The sequence below is a fragment of the Nomascus leucogenys genome, chromosome 4 (genome assembly GCF_006542625.1).
Source record: "Nomascus leucogenys isolate Asia chromosome 4, Asia_NLE_v1, whole genome shotgun sequence".
Taxonomy (NCBI): domain Eukaryota; kingdom Metazoa; phylum Chordata; class Mammalia; order Primates; family Hylobatidae; genus Nomascus; species Nomascus leucogenys.
Window position 1 is genome coordinate 87,559,186 of NC_044384.1, and position 12,448 is coordinate 87,571,633.

Consider the following 12,448-nt stretch of genomic DNA (forward strand, 5'->3'; position numbering starts at 1 on the left):
TGGGGTCGAATCCCAGGCCTGGCCCTGGGGTCCTGGGTTACCTGGGGCAAGGGACTTGCGCTATTCAGGACTAGTGATAATGACCCCACCTCATGAGCAGGGCAGGATCAGATTCTGTTCTGCGCAGGTTCAGGCCGAGCTGGCCACACCATGGGGGTGATGTGTTGAATTTAGCTCCTTCACCCCTAAAGCTGGCTCCAGGAGGCTCACCGAATAGGTCAGAAAAAGGATTAAAGATGCTGGCTGTGGCCTCTTCTTGGGCCCAGGAGCCTCCCAGCAAGCCCCAGGGCGGGCATGGGTACCAGGGAGAAGCCCAAGTCAGTGGCAACGACACAGTCAACCTCCAGGGTGCGGAGTGATGGTGCACATTCACAAAACCAAACTCTGCCACGTGCATGGCAGAAAGAAAGGCTCCCCGAGGAGCAGGATGCACCCACACGATAGTGGCGAGCAGTCAGTACTTTAATTCAGGTCAGGCTCCGACACCTGGGGGGACAGGGCCCTGCCCACCCCACCCTGAGGTGGAACCCCCAGCTGCTCCTGGGCACAGGATCATTTACAAAAATAAATATGAAAAAAGCAGCAACTCTTTAGTGATCATGGAATTAATCTGACAGCAATTAAATGTGTTTAAGCATCTGGCATATCTCCTAAATTGCACCAAAAGAATTTGGAAGCACTTGGTTTGGGCTCAAAGGCAAAAGGAAAGGACGAGGAAGGGGCCAGGCCTCCCGCCAGGCCCCCGCCCCCCTCACATTTCCGAGTCCGCATACATCCCATTGATTAAGTAGTCCACCTGGGTGTAGTCCTTCTTCTTGTAGCTCTCATAGGCCTGCAGGGCAAACAAAACCAAGACTGTGATGAAAAGGGTCACGCCGAGTAACAGCACCACCAGGAGGAGAGTTTTGTCCACCACGGCCTGGGTGAGGGGCTCAGTAGTGACCACCAGGTACTGGCCTTGGGTGCTGGGCTGGCACGAGTCCGTGGCTGGCATCTTAGTGCCCCCTGAGCTCCTGGGTGTTGGCCCAGTGGAATCAGTACCCGATGTGGCTTCAGTCTCTATCTGCGCTGGTGCCTGGGGTGTGCCTGGCCCAGCGGCCCTCTGGGTATATGGCGTGGGGCTTGGCTGTGTCGTGGGGGACATGGCCTCCACCTCAGGGATTGGGCTGGTGTGAGGCACTGGCACTGGGCCGGCAGTTGGCTCCCTGGCTTGTGCCTTGGTGGTGGTCACCACTGTGGGGGTGGGGGCGGGCTCTGGGGTTGTGTTTGAGGGCGTAGGTGTGGATTTATTTGTTGTGTTAACCACAGGCTGGTCCACTGACACCTGGCTAATGGGACCTTGTGCTTGGGGACGCGTAGGGGGTACAGGGCTTGCCGTGGTGTCACTGGGCATGTGCTTGGAAGGACTCGGATGAGTGCTCATGGGGCTGCTCGTGTTTGCTGTGGTTGCTACAGTCTGAGCACGTGTGGCCAACACGGCCAGGGTTGCTGTTCTTGGCAACGTGCTGCTATTTGGCACTTGTGCGAGGGCTGTGCTGAGAGATGGATGCCCAATGGCGGTAATGGATGGGGTCCGCCCTGCGGAAGTGGACGTGGGCATGGGGGGTGTGAGTGTCATGGGAGTGCTGGAGGCCGCAGTCGTGGGAGCGCTGGAGGCCGCAGTCATACTGGAGGCTGCAGTTGTGGGAGCAATGGAGGCCGCAGTCGTAATGGAGGCCGCAGTCATGGGAGCAATGGAGGTCACACCATCAGCTGCACCTCCTGAAGTTGCTGGTTCACTCACATCTGTCCTGCTTGTGTCCTCTGTTGTGACTTCCGTAGAGTTGAGGTGGGCTGCCGAAGTCCCTTTGGTCAATGTGACAGGGGAAGCTGCTGCCATGGTTACATCCTCAGATGTTTTATTATCAACTGTTTCCACAGATGCATTCCTCTTGACTAATCCCTTCCACATTTTGTTAGGGACAAAGTTGCCTTGAAGTCAGAAAAAGGAGAAAAAGAGACACAATCACGTTCAATCCTGCGCAGGGGGATTGCTCAGGGATCGGCTTCCACCCAGCCCTGTGGGGCCCCCTCCTCAGCCCAGCCAGAGTCGGGGGAGGTGATGTGCGGACATGCTTCCTCCCCATCTCTCTTCCCACTGTTGGTATGCAGCTCATTGAAAAAGCCCTTGTCAATTTGATTTTAAAACTCCTTTGCCCTCTATGAACCCCCTGCCCATTGAAGGCTTCAGACCTTCACTATTTGATCCAATTCCCAAAACATCAGAGTAAAAGTCTCACACAACAGGTGTGAATCACCATTAAAAGCCCACTGAACGCACACCCAGGTTTACAAAGCAGATAAACTGCACAGGTATTCACATCATAAAACAATGCTTGGCTTTGTGAAAGGATTCACTGCAGGAATTCTTGGAAATGAATGGCACAGAGTGGGAACGCAATTAAAGATCCGATGTATGAAGGAACCAATTCCCCGGTGAAGATTCAATTTAGAGATGACGTCAAATCTTGCAGGCCAAGGGAGCAAACCTTTCAGGGCTCAGCTGCCTGGTCCTGCTGGGGGCTCTTTGCCCACCATGACCCTGGAGAAGGAAGGTTGGCCTGACAACCCTTCCCTGCCCGGCACCTGGGAGGGCTGGGATTCCAATGCGTTGGCCTGGGTTTGCAGACGTTGCTTTCATGGGCTCAGCATGCTTTGTGGCCACCGTGGGCCCATCCAGCAGTCACACAGCTTTCTCACTTACGTGGATCGTTGGATGCCGCATGGCTTTCAGATAGGGACAAGGAGAAAATCCAAATGAGCACAAGAGCTGTCCACATCTTGCGGGTGAGCTGGGAGCCAGGCTGGGCGGTCCCTGAGGCTCCCAGCCAGCCAGCTCCTCAGGCTGCTAATGGTTCCCTCCTGCTTGGCCAAGGGATCTGTGGTCAAGAAAGCATGCTGGTCAGAAGGTGTCTGGCCAGCAACACACAGCCTTGCCTGACAGCACCTGCTGTGGAGGGCTCTGGCAGGGTCCACGGTGCAGACTGAGCCAAGTGCTGAGACCAGGGCCTGGTGCCCAGGAAGACCTCAGCCATGGTGTAGTAATAACCTGCCCCGTGCTTTGCATCTGATCACTTCTTGACCCAATTTCACTATGAATCTCAACCTGCAAAAGTTCTCATTCTCCCATCCTAGAGTTCAGAGCTTAAAGGAGCAGGAGAGAGGGCTAAGACTTGGCTGTGTTCATAGGGTGAAGGCCTTCTCATCACCAAGACTGGTCAAGTCTTCCTCCTCAGCTTCCCCCACGGTCTGCAGAGTACAAATCAAGCCTAACGCACCCCATATGCACCCTGTGACAGGTGACTGTGCCTTTCACATGGGAGATACTACTTAACCATTCATCCATCAATCCACCCATTCATCCATCCACCTGCCTGCCCACCCATCCATCCACCCACTATTCTATCCATCTACTCATCTGTCCATCCGTAAGTCCATCCATTCATCCACCAACCCACCCACCCACCCACCCATCCATCCACCCACTCACCCATCCCTCCATCCATCCATCCATCCACCCACTCATCCATCCACCTACTCATCCATCCTTCCATCCACCCACTATTCTATCCATCTACTCATCTGTCCATCCATAAGTCCATCCATCCATCCATCCATCCATCCATCCCACCCACCCACCCATCCATCCACCCACCCACCCATCTATCCACCCACTATATCCTATCCATCTACTCATCTGTCCATCCATCCACCCACTCACCCATCCATCCATCCATCTACCCAACCACCCACCCATCCATCCACCCACTCATTCATCCATCCATCCACCCACTATTCTATACATCTACTCATCTGTCCATCCATAAGTTCATTCATCCATCCATCCATCCATCTACCCACCCACCCATCCATCTATCCACTATCTCCATCTCCACCACCATCCATCTATCCACTATCATCTACTCATCTGTCCATCCATCCATCATCCATCCATCCATCCATCCACCCACCTACCCACCCATCCACCCATCCACCCACCCACCCACCCATCCATCCATCCATCCATCCATCCACCCACCCATCCTTTCATCCAATATTTACTGAGTGCTTACTCATGTGCCAGGCAGTACACTTAGGACAAAAAGGTGAAAAATACACAACCTCTTCAGGGACCTGAAGTCCATGGGAGACACAGAAAAGAGGTCATTGCAGGCTGGCACAAGCATTGTGCAGGGTGTGACTCAGTGCTGGGAAGCAAGGAGGAGACAGTACGCAGGCAAGCCTTGAAGAGTGAGGTAGGCTGGTCCTCTGGGCAGAAGCCCCAAGGATGGTTGGGCCCCAGAGGACAGGGTGCCACAGGGGCCCAGAGGACACAGTTCAGCCAGTGGTGGTGTGGTCGGCATGCCAAGGAAGGCTTCTAGGGAAAGCGACGCCTGGGCCACATTCTGAAAGCTGGGTGGGGGTGGGCAGGCAGGTGGAGAGGGAGCAGCAGATGACAGCAGCAGGGTCAGAGGCAAGGAAGAGCATGGTGAGGCGGGAATTAGTCTGGAGAGAGCGAGGAGGCCCCATGAGCCACGTGGCAGTTTAGATTTCACAGTAGGGGGATGGGAGTCCCTGCAGGGCCTTAGACAAGAACAGGAAGGTGCTTTTGGTAAGAGGGGAGGCAGGGGCAGCCAGTGAGGGGCAGCGATCCAGGCACCTGATACAGGCGTTGAGTGAATGAGTGACTGCCCCACTTCAGAGACTGCAGTGGTCCCCACAGCCGGCCCAAGTCGCTGTAAAGCAAAGCCCTCTCCTTCATTCTAATGCTCCACAGAAGTGATGTGGATGACTTAACACATTTTTATTTTTTTGAGATGGGTCTCGCTCTGCCACCCAGGCTGCAGTGCAGTGGCACGATTGTACCTCACTACAGTTTTGACCTCCCAGGCTCAAATGATCCTCCCACCTCAGCTGGGATCACAGGTGCACACCACCACCCCTATTTTTTTGTGGAGAGAGGGTTCTCGCTATGTTGCCCAGGGTGGCCTCCAGCTCCTCGGCTTCCCCCCTTGGCCTCCAAAGTATTGGGATTACAGGCATGAGCTACTGTGCCCGGCCCTTAACGTATTATAAAAAAATTATTTGGTTTGGTTGATTTGTTTTGTTAGATAAAATAATGAAAACAGTCACAAGGAAACCAGCACTTAGCAGCCCATAGCAAAGTGGGGCCCCAGCTGCATAGCTGTAGGCGGACTGGGGCTTGGGAGTGCTGGCTGAGCTGCCCATTGGTCACTCAGGGACAAAGGGGCCACTGAATGCATGAGTGGCAGGAGCAGCCTTTTAGCTCTTTCAGCATTCACTGTCATTCCCTTGAGGAAGCTACCGTAATAGGGTCAAGAGACCATGCAAGGGGAGTAGGAGACCAGCAGGACACGCAGAGGCCAACAGCACTGCCTGCGTTCCAACCCCATCTCCCAAGCTCATTAACTAAGTGACATGTGCAGCCACAGATCTCTGAGCCCCGCTGAGCTGCATGGGAGTGACATGGGATCACGTGGGCAAGGACCCAGCATGGCGCCTGGCTTAGGCAGCAGCCCACCCGAGAAGCACGTCCAGCTACGCAAAAGCAGCCACTGCGCGACAAGAAGCCCCTGGGTGGCTTCCTGCCTCCTGTAATCCACGTGGACTGTTGTCAAGCTGCCCCAGGGCTGGAGAAAGCCCTTAGAGCACACACTCCTCTGGAAGGCTGGTGTGTTCCTGGAGACTCCCGGTCTCTTTCTGAGAGCCACTAACTTTTCTCTAGCTTCAAATGGTGCTTTCTCTTCAAAATGGTCTGTAAGGGCTCCTGATGTGTTAGGGGTTTAGAAAAATTACTTGGCCTTACAAACCACAGATCTAGAGTGCAAAAAGCATTCTTTGTTCTGACAGAAAAAAAGTGTGGCGGGGGGAATGGGGAGAGAAGAAACTAACCAGTATCACACAGGGCAGAACTGAAACCGGAAGGTTTCGGGCACAAAGAACTCACAATCCTCCATGGGCCAAGGCAGTGCAGCTGGGCTTTTGATAAATGAGTATTTAAACGGCTCTCTCTTGGGCCAGTAACATCTACCGAATGTTTTTAAAATGCTACCACCCCTGGGCTCCAGATGTTCCCCAGGCCTGAGCCCAGGATTTGAAGTCCTCTGGGTGAGTTAAAGGTGAGATGATGTGGCAGGGGCTTCTTATGGGTGAAGAGAGTCTCGGCTCCTGAATGTACCCCAGCCCCAGGCCTTCTGCTGCCCCCTCACTACAAATCTCTAGGGCAGGGGTCAGCACACTTTCTCTATAGAAGACAGGATGGCAGTATTTGGGATTCTGTGGGCCATTCGGTCTGTGTCTTAGCTACTCAATTCTGCCTTTACAGTACAGAGGCAGCCCTGGAATAGATGTGAATGGTGGGCACGGTTGTGTCCCAATAAAACTTTATTTATACAAACAGACAGCAGGTGGGATTCGGCCACAATTTGCTAGCCCCTGCTTTAGCACTTCAGCCAGCTTCAGGGACCGTGCTCCAGCTACAGCAGGGAGGATCAGACTCAATGTACTGAATGAACCTCCTTCTTGTCCAGTTCCTTGCCTTGGAACAGACAAGGACCTTCTCCTTCCTGAGAGGGGACAGCCTCTCATCATCTTCTGCTAAGAGGCGCCCCTCCACCACCCTGCATGAGTGAGACACAGCCTCCCTGCAGCACAGAGGAGGCTTCTGTGAGTGCCCACGGCATCACCAAGGTCAGGGAGAACCTCTTGAGGTAACTTGCATTTGTGTCACGAAGCCGAAGAGGGTTGCAGGGGATTGCGTGATCCCCATCCTGTTCATGGGCCACCACCCCAGTCCACTCAGAAGATAAGGCCTCCTGATCAGACGCAATGACTCATGCATGTAATCCCCGCACTTTGAGAGGCCGAGGCAGGCGGATGGATCGAGCTCACGAGTTAGAGACCAGCCTGGGCAACATGATGAAACCCCATCTCTACAAAAAATACAGAAATTGGCCAGGCGTGGTGGTATGCATCTGTAGTCCCAGCTACTTGAGAGGCTGAGGTGGGAGGATGGCTTGAACCTGGGAGGCAGAGGTTGCAGTAAGCCAAGATTGCACCTCTGCACTCCAGCCTGGACCACAGAACCAGACCTTGTCTCAAAAAAAAAAGGAAAAAAAAAAGGAGGCAGGGCCTCTGACAGTTAAGGGCCACAGACTGGGCCTTCCTTGGTTACTATAGGCCTGGCTGTCTTTCCTTTTCCCTTGACCCTCTGATGATCTTGCAAAGCTCCCTCTACGCTCACTGTCCCATCACCCAACAAGCAGGCCCGGCCTGCAGAGCCAGGACACTCACCAGAGGCCGCTGCTAAAGGTATGCTCCCAGCCTGGGCCATCTTCCTCCTTGGAGAGCTGCAGGCTTGGCACTGTGTCGCTGGGCGAAGTCTGGCTTTGCAGGGGGTGAAAGCCACGTGGTGGGGCACTCCCGGGCCATGCCATCCTTTGTGGCACATGTGAGACAAAGGTAGACTCTCTGCTCTGGTAACAGACGCATCTAGAGTTTGAAAAAAAGTCCACATTCCTTAGGAAAGGCATGAAGGAAAATTCCAGTGAGGAGGGAGGCATGGAAAGAGCAGCATTCAATAGATCATTCCACTGGGAAAACGACAACATGGATCAAAGCTTTCAATGTCAAAACTTCCAATGCAGGCTGGGCGCAGTGGCTCACGCCTGTAATCCCAGCACTTTGGGAGGCTGAGGTGGGTGGATCATGAGGTCAGCAGTTTGAGACCAGCCTGACCAACATGGTGAAACCCCATCTCCACTAAAAATACAAAAAAATTAGCTAGGCGTGGTGGCGGGTGCCTGTAATGCCAGCGACTTGGGAGGCTGAGGCAGGAGAATCGCTTGAAACCAGAAGGTGGAGGTTGCAGTGAGCCGAGATTGCGCCACTGCACTCTAGCCTGGGCAATAAGAGCAAAACTCTGTCTCAAAAACAAAACAAAACAAAAAACAACAACTTCCAATGCAGCAACTTCAACTGCAGTTTCTTTTAAGGAAGCACTCAGACAGATGTCCAAAGATGATCTACAAAGATATTTCTCACAGCATTATTTAGAAAGAGTAAAAAACTGGAATAGTTCTGTCAAGTATGGCCCCATTCGTATATAAAATACTATGACAACTGTTAAAAATATACAACTCTCTACTTATTGACATGGGAAGATATATAGCATGCATCAATAAATGAACAAGGCAGATTACACAGTAACGTGTGGACCATGATCCTATTTTCGTTAAAAGAAACATTTATTCAAGGGTCTGGAAAGATTTGCACTAGAATGTTAATGATTATCCCTGGGGAATGGATTCACCTGTGATTTTCATTCTCTACTTCATATCTTTCTTTCTTTTTTTTTTTTTTAACAAGCATGTATCACTTTTGGAAAACATTTCTGAAAGGCTCCAAGGAAAGAAAACAGCGTATTTTCTTCAAGTACTTCAAGCCACTAAGCAGAAACGCACAGAGTTCTCCCACCTGATACAGTTTCCACACACTGATTTCCATAATTTAGAGAGACTACACGATCTATATACCAGGAGAGACATTTTCCTAGGAGCCAAGCAAAACTTTAGAGGAATCCAGAAGCAAAGCCATAATGCAAAGATGTTAACCGGCACAAATGATTCTCTTATTGATGAATATTTAACGCGAACTCAAGAGATTACAGAAACAGCTCATCACCTCTTAGCCTGGGAAGGTTATCAGTAGTAGTGGTGATATCAAGGACCACCATGGGCCTGCTCCCAACACAGATGCCCACGTGCGCACACACACATGCACTTACACACGCTTGTGTGCACACAGCTGCATGCATGTCCATCTGCACATGCACACATGCCACCATACGTGCACTCACACAGGCACATACATACACATGCAAAATCACACACACAAAGGTGAGGGCACACACACGGAGCATGTCCACAAGGCTATCTCAGGACACTCCACGGGTTTCTCAGGAAACTTCTGCTGGATACCATCACCACTTATTCCCTCCCAGCCGGTGGGGCTGGTGGTCACTCCCACAGAAACAGGAATTGGCCACTGTGTAGTCAAGAACAGGCCTTTGTTGTCCTATGACTTCATCCCTCTGCTATGGTCCTGCCTCCACTTTCCAACAGAATATTCTAAATGTCAAGATCCCACGCGGGAACCTGTGGTCATCTATGTAGGTTGACTCATGATGGACAAACCATTAACAACATTTAAAATAACTGTTTCCCCTGCAAGGGCTTCGAGCCAAAATTAGGATGTGGGTCTTGGGACCCCACCCAGTTATTCTCATTATTATCTGATACAGGGAGACTGGGTAGATCAGGGTTTCAGACCATAACAGATGTGAAAAAAGAGACCCCAGGGGCAGGAGGGGAATGAGCAAGAGAGAATTAAGTTTGTATTAAGTTGGAGACCAGGGCAGATGGAAAGACGGAAGGTTAGGCTGGCATTGGGAGCTCCCTTCTTCAGGGGTCAGCTCCCCATAGGATCTGCAAGGAAGGTGCAACAGGATACTCCCTTGAGCCAGGTGACACTCCATGAGAAAGGCACCCCCAGACTGTGCCCCTGGGTGTCAACCTCCCTATCCTTTTCTGGTTCATGACCTCGAGACGCCTCCCAAGGCATCTTGTCTGAATTCTTGTGTTCTCAACCTTGGCTTGTTATATGTGGGGCACTTCATGCCAGTTACACAAAACTGGACTCCAAGAGTGGTGCCACATGCCTGTAATCCCAGACACTCAGGAGGCTGAGGTGGGAGGATTACAAGCCCAGAAGTTTGAGTTCAGCCTGGGCAACATAGTGAGACCCCATCTCTTAAAAAAAAAAAAGGGAAAGAAATAACTTAATTCCTTTTTTCTGGCATAGAGAGGTTCCAAAGACCAATCCTGAAGCTTGGTAAAGAACTACAGCTGTTACCCCCACATTCTATCAGGCTATTAAGACTCACTCAGCAGCAACATGGCCAGGTCCCCACACCAAGTTAGGCAAGGTACAGATACCAAGGAGTAGGAACTGCAAAATACAGGGCAAACTGCAGGTACCTAATCCTGACACGTCACCTGGCTGAACTTTGGTAGCAGAAGCCCAAGGAACACAGACTTATGGCTTTGTGTATATACACATTGTCCTGTAGTCCAAAGGATGTGACTTTGTGGCAGATGGGAACCTGGAACATTGGACATTTATTATATTACATTAACTACCTTGCTTTCTTCCAGGTTTCTGGAAGTTTTGGTATCACAGCTAAATGCTAGAGCCTAGTTTTTGCTAAGAACGTGGGTAGCTCTGACATTCCTTTGTCCATTAGGCAGATCCACTGTATAAATGGAAAAATTTGTATTTTAAATATTTTCCTTGCTGATTTTATTGAAATGTTAGAGATTTTCCTGGGGCGAGGGATAGCTGCAAGTTGTTAAAGTCAGATTTCTAAGCACGATGATATTTCTGGTAGCAAACCATGCGTGTGGAGGCCGATTCCTCCTATCAGCCTAAGTCAACATGCTAAGCAGCCACACGGGGGCTACTAAGTGACTCGCATGGGGGACGCAGGCAGGGAGACAGATGGGCAGGTGAGGGAATCTGGGGCAATGCACAACCTCCACCCAGGTACAGAGAGGGTCTGGGGGATAGGTCTGGGTCACTCAACTAAGAGCGACACTTCTTGGGGTCCAGTCCCGTCCTGGGCTTGCTCGGGAAAGACCCCAGGACAAATTCGCCCCCCCTACGAGAGTGTCCCCATTCTCCTCCCAAAATGGGACAAGCGGGCCTCTTCTCCAGTCTCGGACCCCCTTCAGCCCTCCTCCTTCCTCCTGCCTCTTGGGCCCCCAGCCATGCTCGGCCCCCCGTTGACTCCTTCAGTACCTGCATTGCTCAGCGTCTTGCACTCTGTGCGTGCCCCATCCGCCGCTCCTCCTGTCCCGTTCCTCCTGCCTCTCTCAGCCCCATTCACTCTCCCCCTGCCCCTCGTGCCCCCATCCAACCCTCCTCCTGCCCCCCCACCTCTGTCTCTCAGTCCCAAGCCGGTCAGGGAGCCCTGACAGCAGCTCCCCGGACGGCAGTGCGAGCCCCTTACCCGGGCGCAGCAGGCCCGCGGCGGCCTGGTGGCCCTCGGACAGTAGGAAGGAGCCTGAGGCCCGGCGCGGGTACGTGGCCGGCAGAGCAACCCAGGCAGCTCCGGGCAGCGCGCCCTGCCCGGGCCCCGCCCAAACGCCGGAAATGACGTCACGGAGGGCGGGGCGGGCCTGCTGGCCGGGGCGAGGAGAGGCAGCGGAGGGGCCTGTGGGGAACGGAGGCGAGCCGGAAGAGGGGGCGTTGTCTGCTCTCAGGCCCCGCCTCCCCGGGGCCGGCTCGGGCCACGTCTCGCGCGCTGCCAGAAGGAGCTATTTTGAGCAGGTCTGTGGCGGAAGTGGGTGTTCCCGGGTCTCGGCTGCCCGGCTGTGCTTGCTGCCGTCTTGGGGTCCTGGGGTGCCTGGGTTGGCCTGGGTGAGCTCAGAGGCACCTTGTCGGCAGCCGAGCCTGAAGAGGCGACCTCGAAACGCCTCGTGAGACCTTTCGCGGGCACACGCCCTTGGCGTTCCTCCGCTTCCTCCCACGTTTCTTCAGCCCCTGGCGGGGCGCTAGGGTGCCCGGTAGCTAAGAGTGGGGTGGCAGCGAGCGTTTCTCTGCACCCGCAGCGTGCCACGCCCGTGCTAAGCACTTTGCCTACAGAGCCAGTGGCTTAATTCTGCAATAGCACAGTGAAGAACTTCGCCCCATTTTACAGGCGTGGAAACAGGCTCATCAAGTGCTCTGCAATTGTAAAACCTGGGATAACAAAGGAGCAAAACGCAATGTAGAGGCAAGTGTGTGGGACTTGACTTTTGTTAGAAGTAGGCTTTGCAGGCCGGGCGCGGTGGCTGTTGCCTGTAATTCTAGCACTTTGGGAGGCCGAGACGGGCGGATTACCTGAGCTCAGGAGTTCGAGACCAGCCTGGGCAACATGGTGAAACCCCGTGTCTACTAAAATACAAAAAATTAGCCGGGCGTGGTGGCGGGCGCCTGTAGTCCCAGCTACTCGGGAGGCTGAGGCAGGAGAATTGCTTGAACCTGGGAGGCGGAGGTTGCAGTGAGCCGAGATCGCACCACTGCACTCCAGCCTGGGTGACGGAGACTTCTTCTAAAAAAAAAAAAAAAAGAATGACTGTGACTCTGTGTTTTCATTTCCTCTTTGGCAGCATAGGGACAATTTTTACTGCTGGGGCTGAAATTACAAACATAAGACACAGCCCCTCTAGAGCAGCTGGGCAGCTGGCCCTCCATCTGCTTTCTTTTTTTTTTTTTTTTTTTTGAGACGGAGTCTTGCTCTGTCGCCCAGACTGGAGTGCATTGGCGCCATCTCAGCTCACTGCAAGCT

General features: G+C 52.9%; 1 protein-coding gene across 2 annotated transcripts; it reads right to left on the bottom strand.

Annotated features, from left to right (window-relative positions):
• Nucleotides 1–443: 443 nt before the first annotated feature.
• C4H11orf24 (chromosome 4 C11orf24 homolog) lies at nucleotides 444–11,273 on the bottom strand. 2 transcript variants are annotated; one of them, XM_030811370.1, is made up of 4 exons: nucleotides 11,129–11,273; nucleotides 7,354–7,551; nucleotides 2,744–2,918; nucleotides 444–1,971 (listed from the first exon to the last, which is right to left on the bottom strand). In XM_030811370.1, exons 3-4 carry the CDS (start codon nucleotides 2,817–2,819, stop codon nucleotides 752–754), a joined length of 1,296 nt encoding a protein of 431 aa, XP_030667230.1. In that variant the 5' UTR covers nucleotides 2,820–2,918; nucleotides 7,354–7,551; nucleotides 11,129–11,273; the 3' UTR covers nucleotides 444–751. The 2 variants fall into 2 exon arrangements, with proteins under 2 accessions (XP_030667230.1, XP_030667231.1); XM_030811371.1 differs by having other exon boundaries at nucleotides 10,918–11,251.
• Between the last annotated feature and the right edge of the window lie 1,175 nt (nucleotides 11,274–12,448).